At 46.0% G+C, this 16,309-nt stretch overlaps 1 protein-coding gene and 1 long non-coding RNA gene across 5 annotated transcripts in view; one reads left to right on the top strand and one right to left on the bottom strand.

Annotated features, from left to right (window-relative positions):
* PRDM1 (PR/SET domain 1) overlaps positions 1–16,309 on the bottom strand; it is a 100,816-nt gene that overhangs the window by 14,644 nt on the left and 69,863 nt on the right. For 2 of the 4 annotated variants that reach the window (XM_063153093.1, XM_063153094.1), the window contains 2 exons: positions 8,002–8,250; positions 1,428–1,547 (listed from right to left, as the gene is read on the bottom strand). In XM_063153093.1, coding sequence (XP_063009163.1) covers positions 1,428–1,547; positions 8,002–8,184 — 303 coding nt within the window. In that variant the 5' untranslated portion in view covers positions 8,185–8,250. Of the gene's footprint in view, positions 1–1,427; positions 1,548–8,001; positions 8,333–9,755; positions 9,896–16,309 lie in introns of those variants that run through there. The other 2 variants (XM_063153095.1, XM_063153092.1) reach the window with 2 other exon arrangements.
* On the top strand, positions 4,503–7,551 carry LOC134416436 (uncharacterized). The gene is made up of 2 exons (XR_010027267.1): positions 4,503–4,627; positions 7,264–7,551. It is a non-coding gene; the product is annotated as an uncharacterized LOC134416436 (long non-coding RNA).

Genomic DNA, 16,309 nt, shown 5'->3' with positions numbered 1-16,309 from the left:
CGCCCCTGCCAGCGAGCCCAGGATGCCTCTAACAACATGTGGGAAATTATCTCCCACAATTTCCTTTGCATATGCAAGGCTGTGTCAGACCCCTAGGAAGGAATTAATTTTCAGTGCAGCAGATTGCCTTGAACGAATCAAGAGGTTATAACAGGGAATTTAATGATGCCTAGATGGCTCCTAGGATATTATTTCTGAGGATCCCTCCACATTAAAGCTTAAAATCACATCATAAGAATGATGTCATCTTTCTCACTGCGGTGTAGGAATGAAGTCCTGCAAGATGGCTATCAGCCCCTCTTCCCTGTGTCAGTCTCCTGGTCTCTTCCTACACTGGACACAAGCTCCCAAAAATTCAACAAAAAGAAACATTTTGTGGCCTTGTTAATGAGAAAACAGTTGCCCGCTCTGTAAAAACACTCATGCAAATAACTGCCTGTGCAATGCTGTATTACATTGTACAAGAATGATCTGAGAAAACCAAAATGATTCAATTAGGTAGGAAGAAAGGGGTGTGGGGAATGCTGGTGCATGCCCTGGGTTTCACCTGGATATGAGGTTGGGATATTACTAAGGCAGGCAGGCACCTGAGCACAGAGGCTTGGACACAGTCCCAAATCCACGGATTTAGACACAACCTACATGGCTAGAAGGCAGCAAAACAAATCCATGGAATGAGATGGGGCTGAAGGAATGTTCTCTAACAATTAATAATGTGTCTGTAAGGAAAATGAGGATTATGTCAACTGATAAACTGGAAGCATATTCCACAGCACACACTGCCCACGCCAAAACACATTGGCTGCTGCTTTCTTCCAGCTTATACTATGGAGTACAAATTAAGAACCACCTCTGGTGTTTGTCTCTTTTCCCTTTGCATGAGCTGCTTTTTTAACAATTCTGAGGAGGCCTAGAAAGATTTATGAATTGAATGATACATGCTGAAGACTACTACCACTGTGTTATAGCAGCTCTATACAAGAAGCAGGAAGAAATGTCAGAAAATGTATCATAATTCCAGAGTGAAAGTTTATGCAGTACTTTAACAGCTTCTTCATGGTGGGAAAAATCAAGGATGTGATACTTGCATAAATCAGAATGACTTTCCACTGTGAAGAAATGCAAAATAACCTGCCCTTAGAGCAAGCAGGAGAACTATTTCTTTACAGAATCAGCACGGATACATTTTGGAAGAACAAGCCAGGAAGGGCTGTGCATCTGCAGTGCTCTCTCCACCCACACAGTCCCTACATCCAAGACAGCCAGGCTTCTAACTCGGCTTAATTCACCCACTGGCCCTGTTTGTGCCTGGCCACATACAGAGGCTGTCCCCTGCATCACACAGCAGGAAGTGACCCAGCTTCTCAGCCATACTCATTTAGTGATCTGCTCACTGCAACAACGTGCTGCTGTTTCTTCCTACTTACCCGCCAAAAGTATTTTCTGTTTGCATTCTTGGGAACTGTATCACTGGTATAGATCTCTCCCACCAGGGGTCCAAAGCGTGTTCCTTTTGGGATGTACTCTTTGCTTATCACTCCAGTGACCTGCAAGAAGAGCAGCACAGGATCAGTCCATTGCCAGTAGAAAATGAGAAGTCTCCCTCTTCTCCCCTGTCCCCCAAGTGTAACAAGATAAAGCAGACAATGCAGCAAATTTTTTGTGACAGGTCAGCAAACCAGAAATTAATAAATGAACAATGGTGTTGGTTACAATATGAACAGTTTTGTTAGGTACTAGCATTTTCCTAAGACATATGGAAGCTAATGATGAAAACCACCTTAAAAATGTGCTTTTTGGAAATACATTTACAAGAAGAAACAGTAAGCAAAATGTACAGAGACTGTCAAATATCTTCAGAAGTTATTTTTCCCTATCAAAGGCAACCCCTAAAAGTCTAGTTCCAGCAAACAAAAATATGCAATATCTATCAATCACTTCACTGCTACAGAGCTTGCTTTTCTAATAAGTTAGGAACTGGAATGACTGCTCTTCCAGATCAAAATGAAACCACCCTCCACCCCCCTCCATTCTCTGGTCTATACCCGCCCAGATAGCTAAAAGGAGAACACCAAAAAAAAAAAAAGACAACCTTCAGTTCTCTTACGAGCATACAGTGGCATACAAAACAGAATCTGAAATGGCTCTGGGACATATACTCACAGGTCACTTTCTTGTACAAAAGGAATCATCAGTTCCAGTAACATATATTAAGTGGGTTTGGTCAAAAAAGGTGTAAGGATTTTGAAGAACATGCTCCACTATGCTAGGTCTAAGAAATGTACTCTGGTTGTTCAGCTTCCTTCTTGACAGTAATTATACCAAAAAAAGTCACTGACCACAAATCAGGAAGCAATTAATCATTATTCAGAAGAACGTGCCTTGGAGTAACCCTTTGCAAAACACTGCTGAGTTATTGGTTTTGTCTCCCTGTTTCTCACCAATCTTCTTAAATTTAATGTATCTAAACAATGTTAGAAAACCAACAATTTTGTAAACCAAAAACCCCAAGCCTCTGCAAGATTGATCTTGCTGCTCAGATAATAGAAAAAAAAGAAGGTAAAAAGCCCATTAATTTGGTACTAAAACCAAATGTATTAAAAATGCTCATAGCAAAATGTATTAAACATCTTTCCACTTGTCTTGCCACACACCTTGCCACTTGTCTTTTTGCTCACCAGGATTTCAGAACAAGACAGGAACACCAGAAGAGCTGAAGAAGACTGAGGACTAGGATTACTGCTGTGTGTACCCCACAAAGAATCAATGTCCTTACCAAAGCAGATTAGCACTCCTCAGACCCTACAGATAGCTCACTTCAGTGAGCTTTTCTATTTCTTTTAACAGTCCTTCTCAGCAAAGGGTGGTAAAAACCCTGAACTGTATGTAGACAGTGCTTCACAAATTAGCTAAGCCTTCTGACTTTCTCATGCTACATTTTCTTACATTTTGTGATCCTTAATGTGTAAGTCAGAGGCAGACAGAGAAATCCTTGCCTGTGTACTGGTCAAGATTAAAAATCCCAGGGAAATATGAACACCTAACATAATTTCCTGTTAAATGTCAAAATAAAGGGGCCAAATAACAGCCATGGATTCAAGGAATCACCTGGGAACACATTGCTGGGTGTTCGTGGTGGCTGTTTGTACTCGTTTGCATTTTAACATGTGTTTTCAGCACAGTACAAAGAAAAAAAAATTGAAACATCAACAGCAGAGGTAAATGCTCCATTGATCTGTGCATCTGGACTAAAGAGAGAGAAGAGGGACTTCCAGAAATTTTTTTACACCTACCATAGCTGAAACAAGCTCAGTGGCTCAGTTTTATTTTTGTCTTACTTGTACATGTCTCATAGAGAGCTGAAAAAGGCAGATGTTCTTCTCATTTTCCCTATATATCTTAATTTACATCCATCTGCCCTCTCAAGAAAAGTTCACAACCAAGCTACAAGCACACCCTACCAGTTTTACTGCATGATAGCTTGAGATTTTTCATGGTTTTAAAAATATCTTGGCCTTAATTAAAACGACTTTAATGAAATTCTCAGAATCTCTAGAAATCACTCCTTGAACTAGTCAACTTGAAACACTCTGTGACACAGCAGATACTTTTTGATATCCACTTTATAGACAGCGCTTGTGTTCAGCTGTGCCAGGGGAGAAGAAAAGATGATTTCCCAGCCTGCACACATCAGAACTTGGCAGAAGTGGTTTCTGCACATCTGCCTGTGCCAACACTGAAGTTTTGCTAAACCAGGCTTTAAAGCTGTCCAGATGACTTTTAGCTGATGGTGGCTCTCAGGTCAGCAACTCTCGGACTCCACTGTTCCCTGCCAAGCTCAGCTGCTGGGATCGATAGGGCAGTGCCAAGGCAGCCTGGCTCCAGGCCGCCAGCAGCCCCCCTGCCGCAGCCAGAAGGGGCTCCTGCCCCGCCGCAGCTCAGCGGGTGCGGCTTCAGAAGGGGCCAGGAAGCCGGGAGCTGCCGAGGGCGGGCAGGCAGGACAGCGGCGCAGCTCCGGGTCCGGAGCCGGGGCCGAGCGGCCCCCGGGCTGCCGGCGGCTGTGCCAGAGCGGCACTTCGGAGCTGTGTCCGCCAGGTGTCCTCCAGCGCGCCGCTCCGCCCGCCGGGGAGCCCTTCCCGGGAGCCGCGGGGAGCGGGGCGCGGGCGCTCCCCAGGAGCGGCGGAGCCCTTCAGCCGCCGCCGGCGGGCCCGCACCTCGCCTCACGGGCGCTTCCCTCCTCGTTCCTCTCCACAGGCGCTTACCCCTTCTCCCTTCAGAGCTCCCAGCGCTCCGCCGCGTCCCTCCTCTCCCTATACAACAGCATTTCCAGCAGGAAGGTGCAGCCCGGCCTCAGCCGGAGCCCGCCGCACGAGCGGCCCGGCTGCGAGCGGCGCACGGGCGCGGCGGCCCGGCCCGGCCCGGCGGGGGGAGCCCGGGGCCGGCGGCAGCCCGGGACCGACCGCGGCCCTGGAACTGACCAGGGTCCTAATGCGGCGCCGGGGGCCCGCTCAGCACATCCCGGCCTGCCCGCGGCCCCCGGGCGTGAGGCGGCTGGGCTCCGGTCCCAAATCTCATCTGAGATGGCGCTTTGGAAGATCAGCGCTCCTGCATCTTTGTTTGGGGAGATGTAAGTAAAACAACGACTCCTGCTCATTCTGCAAGGGACGGTATTTTGCAGTGGGACCACTAAACTGCTTTAAAAAACCAAAACATCGAACAAAACTCTCATTGGCTTCATTAAAACAGCAGCATTCTCCACACGCAAATAGGGCAGGCCGTTATGTGTCCTCAATTAACACTGATTTTAATTTTTTTTTAGCTACTAGTTCTATAGTTATGTATTTTTTACCCCTTTGCTCAGGGACCAGTTTTCTAAAAGTTATGCCACAAAATAGAATGCTTTCAGATGGCTTCCTCGGCAACCATATAAAAAATAAATAAAAGCAATAGGGGAGAGCAAGTGTCTGAGGTCAGTGAGGCACAGTTCATAACAGCTCAAAATCACTCCTTTCACCAAAATCACTGATTCAGGGTCTGTCTCTAAGAAATGGCCTTATCAGAGATATGCAACAGTAATGGGTGGTTTGGCGAGATATGTTTTCCTCTGTCAAAGCTCACACACCAGGATGCGATGCTAGTAATATTCAAGATAGCAGAGTAACTATCATTTTATATGAAGAAAGGCTGTTTGGGCTTTAAGCACTGAGACAAAAGGGAAGATTATTGAAAAAAAATATTTTTAAATGTTTCTATGAAAAAATCATTCACATATGGCGTTCCAGAGCATAAGCCCGACACCACATTTCATCATTTTTTGACAATTGCCAAAACTGGGGGAAAGTATAAATAATTCACATACAAATAAATAAATGACTTCATGCAAATCTAACAGCCTAAAATGTTATGAGCAGTAGTAATTCATTTTTTAAAATGCTGACACATTCTGTGAACTCACAGCAAAAAATGTGTTCTTCAGAAAAGTCCCTGATCAAGATCCAAGAATAAACAAGAGTATGATGACGTGTCATGGGCTCCCTTGCAAATTGCATAAACCTTTAAAGAGGAGCTCCACAAAGCATGCAAGGAGAAGATATAGAAGAAGCAGCCCTCCCCAAACATCAGGGGCCGTACTTCCTCCCTCCTAAGCAGGCACGCAGTACTTTTCCTGCTCTAGCCAGAGACACAATACCAATCGTGACAGAACTAGGATTTAATGATCTAATCATGACAGTATCAGCATTTCACAAGCGATATATTATAGATGTTTTTTTGACAATAAACTGACTCAGCATTTTAAACTCTCAGCCAGATGAAGCCATAGCTTTCCCCAAAGTTAACAATGAAGACAGATCACATCTGAAACCCACTGGCAAACACGCACGTATGCATCCCTCAAAGTCTTACCTCATCCTTTTGCAAGTGAAAAAAACCCACTCTCCCGAGCTGTCAGAACTCCAGTGGTTTTCCATGAGGTCAAAACCAGAATCAGGCTCCCTCACTGACCCACAAACACGCAAAAGCAACACATGTACCCAGTCCTGACCTCACCAAACAAAATCGAACTTAGAAGGCAGACAGAAGAAAAATACAGTGTTGCATGTCAGAAGTTCCTAGCACATGAGCAGATTATGCCATTTACAACTACTTCACCCTGCAGACAAGTAGCAAATGAGACCTGTCTGTACATTCTCCAGAATGTAGCCTTCACAGAAGGTGGGCAAAAGAGCCCAATCATATTGGCCCTTCCTTGCAGAGCTACCTTAAAGATAGTCAGGGCTCAAAAACTCCTATTGCTCCTTAGGGTAGGTGCAATTCAGCACAAATGAAAGACCGGGGGGAGCTTTGGAGAACAAAAGGAGGATGTCCTATAGTCAGACTCCCACTACCAGGGAGCTGCACGGGTCACATTTTACAAGAAAGAAACAGCAATCTTTCAACAACTTCTCTCTTCCCCCACCTCTTATACAGAGATGGCAGCAATCCTCCTGATTCACTGACCTGAGCCAGGGAATAAGGAAATTACACCTTGGTGTTTCCAAACACAGTGCTGGGAATTTTGAAAGCTCTCTGGATGTCTCCAGCCACAGCAGCAGGACTCTACAGGGGCAGAGGGAGCAGCAGCCTCAGCAGCCAATCAATCATCAGCCGGCAGCCAAGGACTGACCCGAGCTGTCACACTGCAACTCATCCTTCAATCAGAAATCCTCCTCTATCCCATGGCAGAGTCTCAGCTTTATTTCCCTCTTCACACCATACTAAGACCTATCTAGCAATGCAATAACACAAAACCAGGTTTCACACTTTTTTCTGGAGCATGACCTTTCTCTGCCAAAGTTCTGCAGGGCAGGGCAAGGCAGATGGGAAGAGAAGAGTGATTTTAAGGAGAATTTAGTTTTAACCTCTTACCAAATGTACTTGGCACTCTATTAAGTACTGCCAAGCTAAATTCCACGGTGTCAACACCCTTCAGTTGGGGGTCTGGCCCTATTTCTCTACACAGGATTAAACAAGTACCTGCTCTGGAAGGAAATATTTGATAGGCATGGATGAGTGTACCTCCTTTTCAGCTCTGTGGTCAGTATGTTTAGCCCAAGCAGAAGCACAGGTAATAGTTGCTATACCACAAGTCTCAGCACAGGGAGAAATGAAGGGTTGTCCCCTGGGTTGTTACGCTACTGAACATCACACCTAGCTATAATAGCTACTCTATATGAAGGAGTAAACACAAAACCAAATTGCTCATCCAGGCTTGTTTCTTTCCAGCCCTTCTGAAACAACAACAAAGAATGTACCCACTCCAGGGACAAGGATGGAACAGACTCGCACGGCTAGCTACCGGTGAAGATACTGTCCCAGATAAACAAAAGTTAATTTAAGCTACGACCACACTTCTGTCAAGCTCGCTACAGTTCTACCATTACTTCCTTAACCGACATGCCAGAGTTTTTAAGAATTTAGGAAGTTGGGAATACAACAACCTCACAAAAAGAATAAGGCAATTTCATAACCAAAGGGAAAACAAAAAGAAATAATTAAACACATTTCCAGGAATTTGTTGTTTTTTTTTTCCTTTACTTTTTTAAAGCTATTTATTGGACAACCGAGGCACTTTAATCTCTGAGCCAGAGGCAATGAATGGTCCTGGCAAACAGCAGCCTAGAAATTGGCACAAAGAACTACCCCACAGTTTAAATATGCTTATTCAGATGCTGTTCAAATTGTGTGAAAATTTAACTGTTTGCGAATTGGTACAGAACCAGTTTCAGGGATAGGTTGGCTACAATTTTCAGTGAAAATATTACACAACAGATGACCAGCACACAGTTTCTTAAAAGAATTATTAGGGTCGCATATGAAAGGCCAGCGGGCAGCATTTGTTGTTGTTGGTAGGGTGTGTGTGTGTGTATGCTAAAGAATCAAAGACAGGGTGAGCACACGCTTTCCAAAGCGCTGTGATTTGGCTTGTCTGACTCCAACCTTCCCCAGAGCACTGCCGCTTACCTCTTTGCAGTTAGATGCATATTTGAAAGTCAAGTTCCTTGGCAAGGAAGCCTCTGCCTGAGTTAGGGTGCCTCCATCGGCACTGGGATCCAGCGGATGATCATTTACAATATATGTGCACTTCTCTTCAAAATCAGCCTCTGTCCACAGAGTCATGTCAGCATCCTCCATGTCCATTTTCATTGTCCACTCTCTCCCTTTCACCAGATTCTTGAAACTCACAGCGTCCGAGCTACACTGTGTAGCAGCCTGGAAAAAAAGAAAACAGCCTTTAATCCTCATTGTCCTTCAGTGTTGTGGTTTCCGTTGATACAGTGTGACTAATACAGTAGTCTGTGACACTTTAAAAGCGTATGCGGGATAGCTGGTACAGTTGAGTAATAGCCAAAAAGCAGTGTAAACGAAGCTGCTCTGACTGAAGCAGCACTTTAAAATGCCAGTCTCGGTAGTAATGAGGGAACAAAAACAAAGAGGAGAAAATCCCTAGGCTGTGACAACCACTTTACCTTTTTCAGACCCTTTCCTTAATGCTTCAGAGAGAAAATAATATTCCGTGCTGAAGAAAATGTGGGGTCATGGCCGTGAGACCACTTAGTCGCCTGTGGAAAAGCTGCCTCAGAAAAGTGTCACACAAACAAGGAGAGGAAGAGGAAAGGAACTGCTGTCTGCGTCTGAATGAAGCTAAAAATGGAAAGCGCATGTTGGAAGAGCGGAACCCAGCCTTGCCTCTTCCAAATGGGGAAGCCTGAACTTTCCCACCGGCTTTCAACACACAAACAACTTTCAAAACAACCTGGCCCCCCCGCCTCCTCCTGACGTCCCCTTATCCTTTGGCATGGAAGGCTGAGAAAGCCGACATCCTGCCAGCATCACTGTAGCAGCAGCAGCCCTGTACAAAGCACTGCAACATGTTCCTGGGGGTCAAACCAGAAAAGGAACATGGGAAATAAATAAAATAAATATTTTTTTTAAAGTTATTCTATCCCTTTTAATTTTGATTAGAATTAGTCCTAGAATTAGTATCCCAAAGCAGTGGATATGAGCCTAGCAGAATAGTTTCAGCAAGTCCTTCAGCCCCTCTGTCTGTTCAGGACAGAAGCAGTTATCTAACCTATCCTCGAACATGTATTAGGGTCGGGCTCTTTCCATAAGGTTCATGAGGAACCAAAATCTGTGCTTTCGCCGGTAGCTGAGAATAACGCTCAATCCGGCGTAAAATCCCTTCATTTTTCCTTTTTGGATGCGCAGCTACTAGGAAATTCACACCCCTCCTCCGGGAAAAACGAAACACGAAGACTGAAAGCGCACGATTTTCCGAGAAAGAGGTTACGGGCTGACTGACTGCGGGTTCGGGGGAGACCCCCGGCGACCCCCGGGACGGGCCCTCCCGGGAGGCACAGCCCGAAGAGGCTGGGGCGGGGGTCGCGGCAATACACAGCCCTCCCCTCCTTTCGGCCGCCGCCGCTCCGGACCGGCCCCGTGCCCCGTCCTGGCCGCGGTCGGGGCGAGCAGTGCGACAGTGCCGGACCCTCGGCGTTGAAGGGGAAGAGGGGATGAACAGCGAAACTCGGGCCAGGGGTATGACAGCTGCGCAGCGGAGTGAAAGGGTTAATGCCGGTCAGAGGAGCGCTCCCGATCCGGGAGAGGCGACGAGGAAACTTTTGCTCCGTCCCGCGGGCGCCGGGACGAGCGAGAAGCAAGAGCCTGGGAGGTGGAGACGGGGCTGAGAGACGGGACAGCATCGCGCTCCTTACCGGGGCAGAGTCCGCGCGCGTTTCCACACCGAAGCCCACCGGCGGCGGCAAACCTGGCTCATTTCTACAGAGTAAACATTTCTCCTTCCTTCCAGCGGCCGGGTCCCCGGGAGACTGACTCACACCTCCAGCCGCCGCTCCCCTCCCGCTCCTCCCTCCCCCGGCTGTCACAGGTGCTGCTGCTCTTGCCGCTGGGGAACGCTGGGGGGCCGCCTGCCACAGCCGCGCTCTCCGCTCCGCTCCGCTCGCCCCGGCCCGCCCGCGCTCACGCACCGGCCCGGCCCGGCCCGCCCCGCCCTCCGCCGGCCCCTCTCACAGCGCGGGAGGTGGGGCCCTACCTGCGGACCCTGCCCCGCCCAGCCCACCCGCGTTGGGTTTTCTACATCACTGTTATTATTTTATTTTCCCCCCCCTTTCGGCCCCGTGCGTCAGCTGGGAGAGCCGCGGCGCTGCCCCGCCGCCGGGATCTGCCGGGTGGGCGGGCACCGCGGCGTTTCGCGGAGAGCGCACCTGAGGCAACTTTTACTAGAAATCTGTTTTCCGCGCTATTTTTAAGCTCCGGAGTTTAACACGTGCCCGCTTTCGTTCTTGCGTAGTTTGACTTGATAGCACTTTATAAAAAATACCAACTAAAATTAATTTACTGGTTTACTGATTAAAACTCGATTCAAAGTGCTTGCTCCCAAACCTCAGCAATTTACTTGAGATGACAAATTTGGGAGTTTCAGAGTTTTGATTTTATCCCTTTCCAGAGTCTCTAATCAGTGCCTGTAAGAGGAACTGGGGAAAACATTTCTGTTTCTCCCCTTAAACAAAACCTTCCCCCTTTCCCTTGGTGACAGCAGGGAAGCTCTCAGCAGCAGGACGCGGCACGCAGCGTTTCCGAGCCCGGTGCCCCTTTCGCAGCGCGGTAAGAAAACGAGCCCGGGTCTCGCACGGGGCGATGTGCGAGCGGCCGCCCGGGAGCACACTGCCGAGGGAAGGAGGGTTGGTAGAGCAATCAACAGAGCCCGGCACCCAATTTTTTTTTCCTCCGATCCAAGTCAGCATGCTGGCTGAAGGAAGGACATCCTGTGATGATGGCATACAATGTCCTGTTTGTTTATTATTAAGAGCATTCCTGCTTCTCATTACAAAACAACCAGATGCCTTACTTCCTTCAGTGGTCCTGTCTCTTCAGCAAGGCGTCCTCGGGCTCAGAGGAACGGTGATGCACAATTCCATTTATAGCCATCCACAGCCCAGTACGAATGCTAGCTGCTTCCCTGTGAGGCAACTCTACTCCTTTTCCTTCTCCTCACACTTCTGTAAGCATATTTCTCGTCACTTGCCTGGCACTTTACGTGGCAGCTAGTTTCACATTCTCCTTCTAAACATACGTGCACTTATATTCTAGGATGATCTTGGTGAATTTCTTCACAGGAGAAAGGCAGAAGGGGAGGGGGGGCGGGAAGCAGGTTTATGCCGTCGGGTGCCCGTCTGTCTCTCTGACAGGCGTACACAAACCCCTTTCTCTAACCTGCTCCTCCTCCCACTGATAAAAAGACGTGTGGAAAGGATTACTTGCCATTTTGGGCCTGCGATGCTGAGAATAGCACATCTGTGTAAAGACCTTCCGTGTGTGTGTGTGTGCGGCAGGGCTCGTGGCAGCAGACCTAAGTAGGGCAACTGCTCCCAAGTGAGTGTCCTGGCTTCACTGCCACCACAGCATAATTCCACAGGAGAGGTGGCCCGAGCACTGGGGCTGGAGGATAGAAATGTAATTGGATATACCCTGTAAAACCGAGGCACATCCAAAATGAGGTCTAGGAAGGCTCTGAAGTAGGAAGAACCATTCATTAAAGGAGAGAAATCCGGCCTACTTGATTGGGTTAATTAACTGATGCTGAGTCACACTGCATAGAACAGAAAAACAATGTAGTCATACTGAAGGTGATTATTTTACCGAAAAATAGTCTCACTCCGAGAGGCAGCTGTTTCAGAGCTTTTCACTTCCCTGTTAGCTTGCAAGAAAAACAAAAAAAGGCGGGGGGGTGGGGGGGAGACAAGAAGAAAGGGTTGATGTGTTTCCTTTAGGGACTGATCTTCTTAATGTGAAGGAGACCAGGGGAAAAAAGCAAATCTGCTTTTCAAGGAACTGAGAATGCTTTTGGGCTGGAAAACAAGAGGAAGCTGAGATTAGATTAGATTCGATTAGATCACATCAGATAAAGTGAAATATTCTTCAGGAGGATGCCAGTATCCCGGGTTAGTGTGGCTCTATCCCTGGAGCCTGCGGAGGTGAGTACAGCCTATGAAGCCTATGGACTTCAAAAAACTCTGTGGCACGCTCTGAGGCTATCCCAAAATTAGCTCCAGGTGTCCCAGTGAAGCTGAGCCCAGAACTATCTTAGTGCAGGAGAAGGGGTATTACTGATGTGCAGATCCAACCTAGCAGTGTCTGATCTGGAATAAAACTAAGTTTATCAAGAAAAAGAGACAGAAACAAATTGTTAAGAATGTGTACTAAAGTAAGAATCACAGAGGAAGCTCTGCCATTAAAGAAATATATAGACTGACCTTCTGACCTTCCTCTTTAAGAGAGAAACATAAAAAGACGCCGTGTTCAACCAGAAGTTATCTGCTCTTTTACAGAAATCGTTTGCACCAGTAGCTGCTATTGTCTGGAATGTGCAATCTCAAAATGTTGCTCATTTCAAAAAGAACAGTTTTAGTAATGTTTTAATTTTTTCCTTCTCGCTCATAGAAAACCTCAATTACTGTATTAATCAGCATTTCTCAGGCAGCTCTCTCTGCAGCAGCTTTCAGCCTGGCAACAAATCATGAATGGCCCTAACAGCTCTGATCTCAGAAATCCCCATCCATTTCCTTTGATGCTATCACCACTTCAGCTCAACAACAAGCCTGTGCAACTCAGCCTCAGCTGCCACTGAGTTTTCCCACTGCTGCTGTTTTCCCTGCGCCTGCTGTAATTGTAAAGGGAAGAAGGAGGGAAGGGAACTGACTCTAATAGATGAAATTTCTTTAAAAAGTTGGAGGGGAGATAAAATGCACACAAGAGATTAAAGGAGAGTCTCATTTTCACATCCTCCCCTTCCCCAAACAAGGTCAGTGGCAGATTGACCACATCAAGAGTAACTACCAGACCCACCCCCATTTCCCACTTCCTGCATGTAGGCATCCTTGTGCTGGTAAACATTTGGGGACCAGTTGTGGTCATTATTGGAGAAGGTACATGATGTAGTTGCACGACTGCACATCTTTCAAAAGCCAACGGAGAAATCAAACTCTAAGAAGAACTTGCTTTCAAGTTCTGATATGCACTCAAGTTTTGGGGCCACATTTTTAAAAACATGGTTGCTGTCAGATTCAAGGGAAAGAGAGAGACCCAGCACACGTTAGAGACTGTGCAACAGGAAAAGTTACACTTTGTTGTAAAAGAGAAGCTGCCTTCTCTTCAGACTGGCCTGACCTTTGCAAAACCTGCCTATGGGCTTCAGATATGATCTCAGAGGCTTTGTATGCCCTAGACAACTTCAGCTGGTATTGCCTACAAGGAGAGAAATTAAAATTGCACTTGAATCTACAAGAAGATTTTTGCAAGGGCATTTGGGATGGTGTGTGCTATAGCCAGGAGGCTTTTGAATTAATACATGCAGCTTTCAGGGACTGCCTTTAATTACAGAGCACCCTGGTCATTGCCTCGTAGCACTTCCAAATGCCAAACGTTTATTTTTGTCTGGGCTGTGCAATACCAAGAGCAGATCTTTTGGCTGCACTCTCAGCTACTGCCTAGTGCAAGCCTTAACATCACTTTTGGTTTCTGTTGTTTTATCCTCTCAAGAAATTTTCCTTAAAAAGAGAAAAAAGGAATCAAACTAAAATACCATATCCCTTTTTGTTTCCCACTAGGCCTTATTAAAATACTGCTCAGAAATGACGTATGAATAAGCCAAAACAATTCTCCTCCAATGGAATAAAAACATTCTCACAGCACACAGAGGAGAGAATTAAGCTTCAGCCTTTTCCTCTTGTTGAGGCTTCAGTTTGAGAAGAAGGAGCTGAAGCTGTTTGGGCCTGTTGTCAGGAGGGCAAGAAGGCTTTGTGAGAGGGTGGACCACAGATGTGCCCTTCTTGGTTACCATCAGCCTTCCCATCACACTTCTGAGCAATAGTGGTCTTGGGAAAGGTAGGGGTGATAGTCAAATGCCCATATAAGAACACTTTTGTTGTCTTTGTGTGTTTCTACCAACACAAGTTTATGCTGGTCAAGAAGAGCTGAGTACAAATTCTACCTTTCATGTCCCAACCATGGAGTTTTGAATATTCTGTCTATTGTAACTGAATCTGAGGAAAAATTAATGACAACTGGCCAACCCATTCCAACTACCTTAATTACTTTCCAACCTTACTGGTAACAAGAGGACTGAAAAAAGAGTGTGCTTTGGAAAATTTTCATTTAAAATAGGCTGACTTCCAGACTGTCGTGGAGGAGAGCTGAGATGGTATGCATATATTAGAAGGCTCACTCTTGTGAATACTTCAGACATCAGCATCATAACAAGCTCTCAACAAGCTGAAATAATGAAGTCACCTCAGAATTAATTGTATTATTTCAACTTTCATGTCTCTTCCCAACTTGGCAGTCATGACACTTTTTGGGGTACTCTCTCCTCAACCTGCCTGGTAAGACACAGTGATATGAACAATGGTGAAACTTCAGACTGTGCTCTTGCACAGTTCAGTTCTCATGTCAGACACTCTCCGAGCTGCCCAATCTCCTGGAGCTGATGAACACAGCAAGAAGGAGGGCAAGATCCATGGATGGAACCACGCCACTTTTCTGACAAAGAGCTGGCCACAGAGCGCATTTCAAAACAGATTAACAAAAACAACAGCTACACACCATGACAAAGTGCATGTGGTGGAAATGAAAATATTTACCCACAGATTATCACACATCCAGCAGTGTGACTACCGTGCATTGAGGACCAAATGATTCAAAATAGTGACTGTATGTTTAGAGTTGATTAGGGTTGGTCTGTAGTACCACTTTTTAAGCTTCTAAGAGTACAGTTGTCATTTCGCCACCTCTCCTACCCCAGGGTGGTGAAATAACAGTCTTTTCATACCTGTGTGTTGGCTGGGGGAGGGAAGAATTCCTCTGCTATTAAACACAACTTCTCATTAAATAGTTGACACCTTATCCTTCTTTAAATGTTGTAATGTTTACTTTGCAAAACCCAGGAAAGCTTTTAAAATAAAGATAGCAGAGAGATTCTTAAGCCGGGTGTCCTTGCTTATCTGCTCTTTATCAACCAGCTATTGTTTCTGGAGGAGCTCGTTGGGGAAGGTGGAGCAAAGGGGGTTAATGTTCAATAGGTATCTATCAGTTCCCCTGAAGGAATGGTGCTGCTGACAGAAGAGCAACACTGGGCTCTCAGCTACTTCCTGCAAATGTGACAAACCAGAGAGGGGGAAAAAACCCAAAACAACTGAGGGCTGCAGCCACTTCTTGTCTCTTTTCTTCTTTTTTTTCCCTCCCTCTCCCAAAACAACTAGTTTTAAGAAATACATTGTCCTTAGGAGAGATAATCCCACAATAGAGAGTCCATTAGAGGTATTAAAGCATTGGCAGTGCCTGATCTACAAGAAGGGCTCTGTCCTGACAATAGACAATTAAAGCTGATAAATCTGCACTACTTGTTGCCGTTCTAATTCCTCGTAATTGTATGCTACTTGTCCCTGCCTCCTGCGTCCAGGGATGAAGCATGCTTCTTTAATCTCCAGAGTACCTGACCTAGTTCCTATGTGGTCTTTTCAGGACCTGTTTTCTTCCCATCTGGACTTCTTCCCTCCTACTCTCCTTTCCTGCTTCTCTGCCCTAAGCATTAAGAAGAGGTTACGATAGAGGGCACAGAAAACACCAGAGCACAGCACCCAGATCAATAATTCTGGAGCCCCAGACAATGCACTAATCTGCAATAACAGCTAATCATGGTCAATTTGGCACACCAGTGATTAAACTGTACTTTTCATTAGGCTCAACAAGTAGAGCAGACGCACACTGACAATTCAAATTGCCCTATCAGTAAGAGCTGCCAAACTCGTGTGCACTTCTGCATTTGTAGCTGCTGCATCACAACACTTGCCAGACTAGGTGCTTTGTGGGGGCTTACCTGTTTTCTTTTGGTATTTTATGAACTGGGACTCTTAGCTGTGTTTTCTATAAAAAGCAAAGCCCTTGCCTCATTTCACTGCCACAAATTCTCTTACTTAAAGGGCTCAGCGGGTGAAATTGTGATGTGCAGGATGCTGAAAAATGATCATTGCAATTACATGTTCCCTTCTGGTCCTAACAGAATTCTTGGGTTTATTTTATGTCTCAAAGATATTTGGTGATTTTGTCAAATTTCTTTTTTATTATATTTCATTGAATAAATCTTGTAAGCCTCCTGGCAACAGAGCAGAGGCATGAAAATGCATCACTGGATTTAGAAGATTGAAACAAGTAAAAATTACTTTGGATCTCTGTATTTTTCAAACAGAACTGT

The sequence above is a fragment of the Melospiza melodia genome, chromosome 3 (assembly GCF_035770615.1).
Source record: "Melospiza melodia melodia isolate bMelMel2 chromosome 3, bMelMel2.pri, whole genome shotgun sequence".
Classification (NCBI taxonomy): Eukaryota; Metazoa; Chordata; class Aves; order Passeriformes; family Passerellidae; genus Melospiza; species Melospiza melodia.
This window is presented reverse-complemented; position numbering and strand designations above follow the sequence as displayed.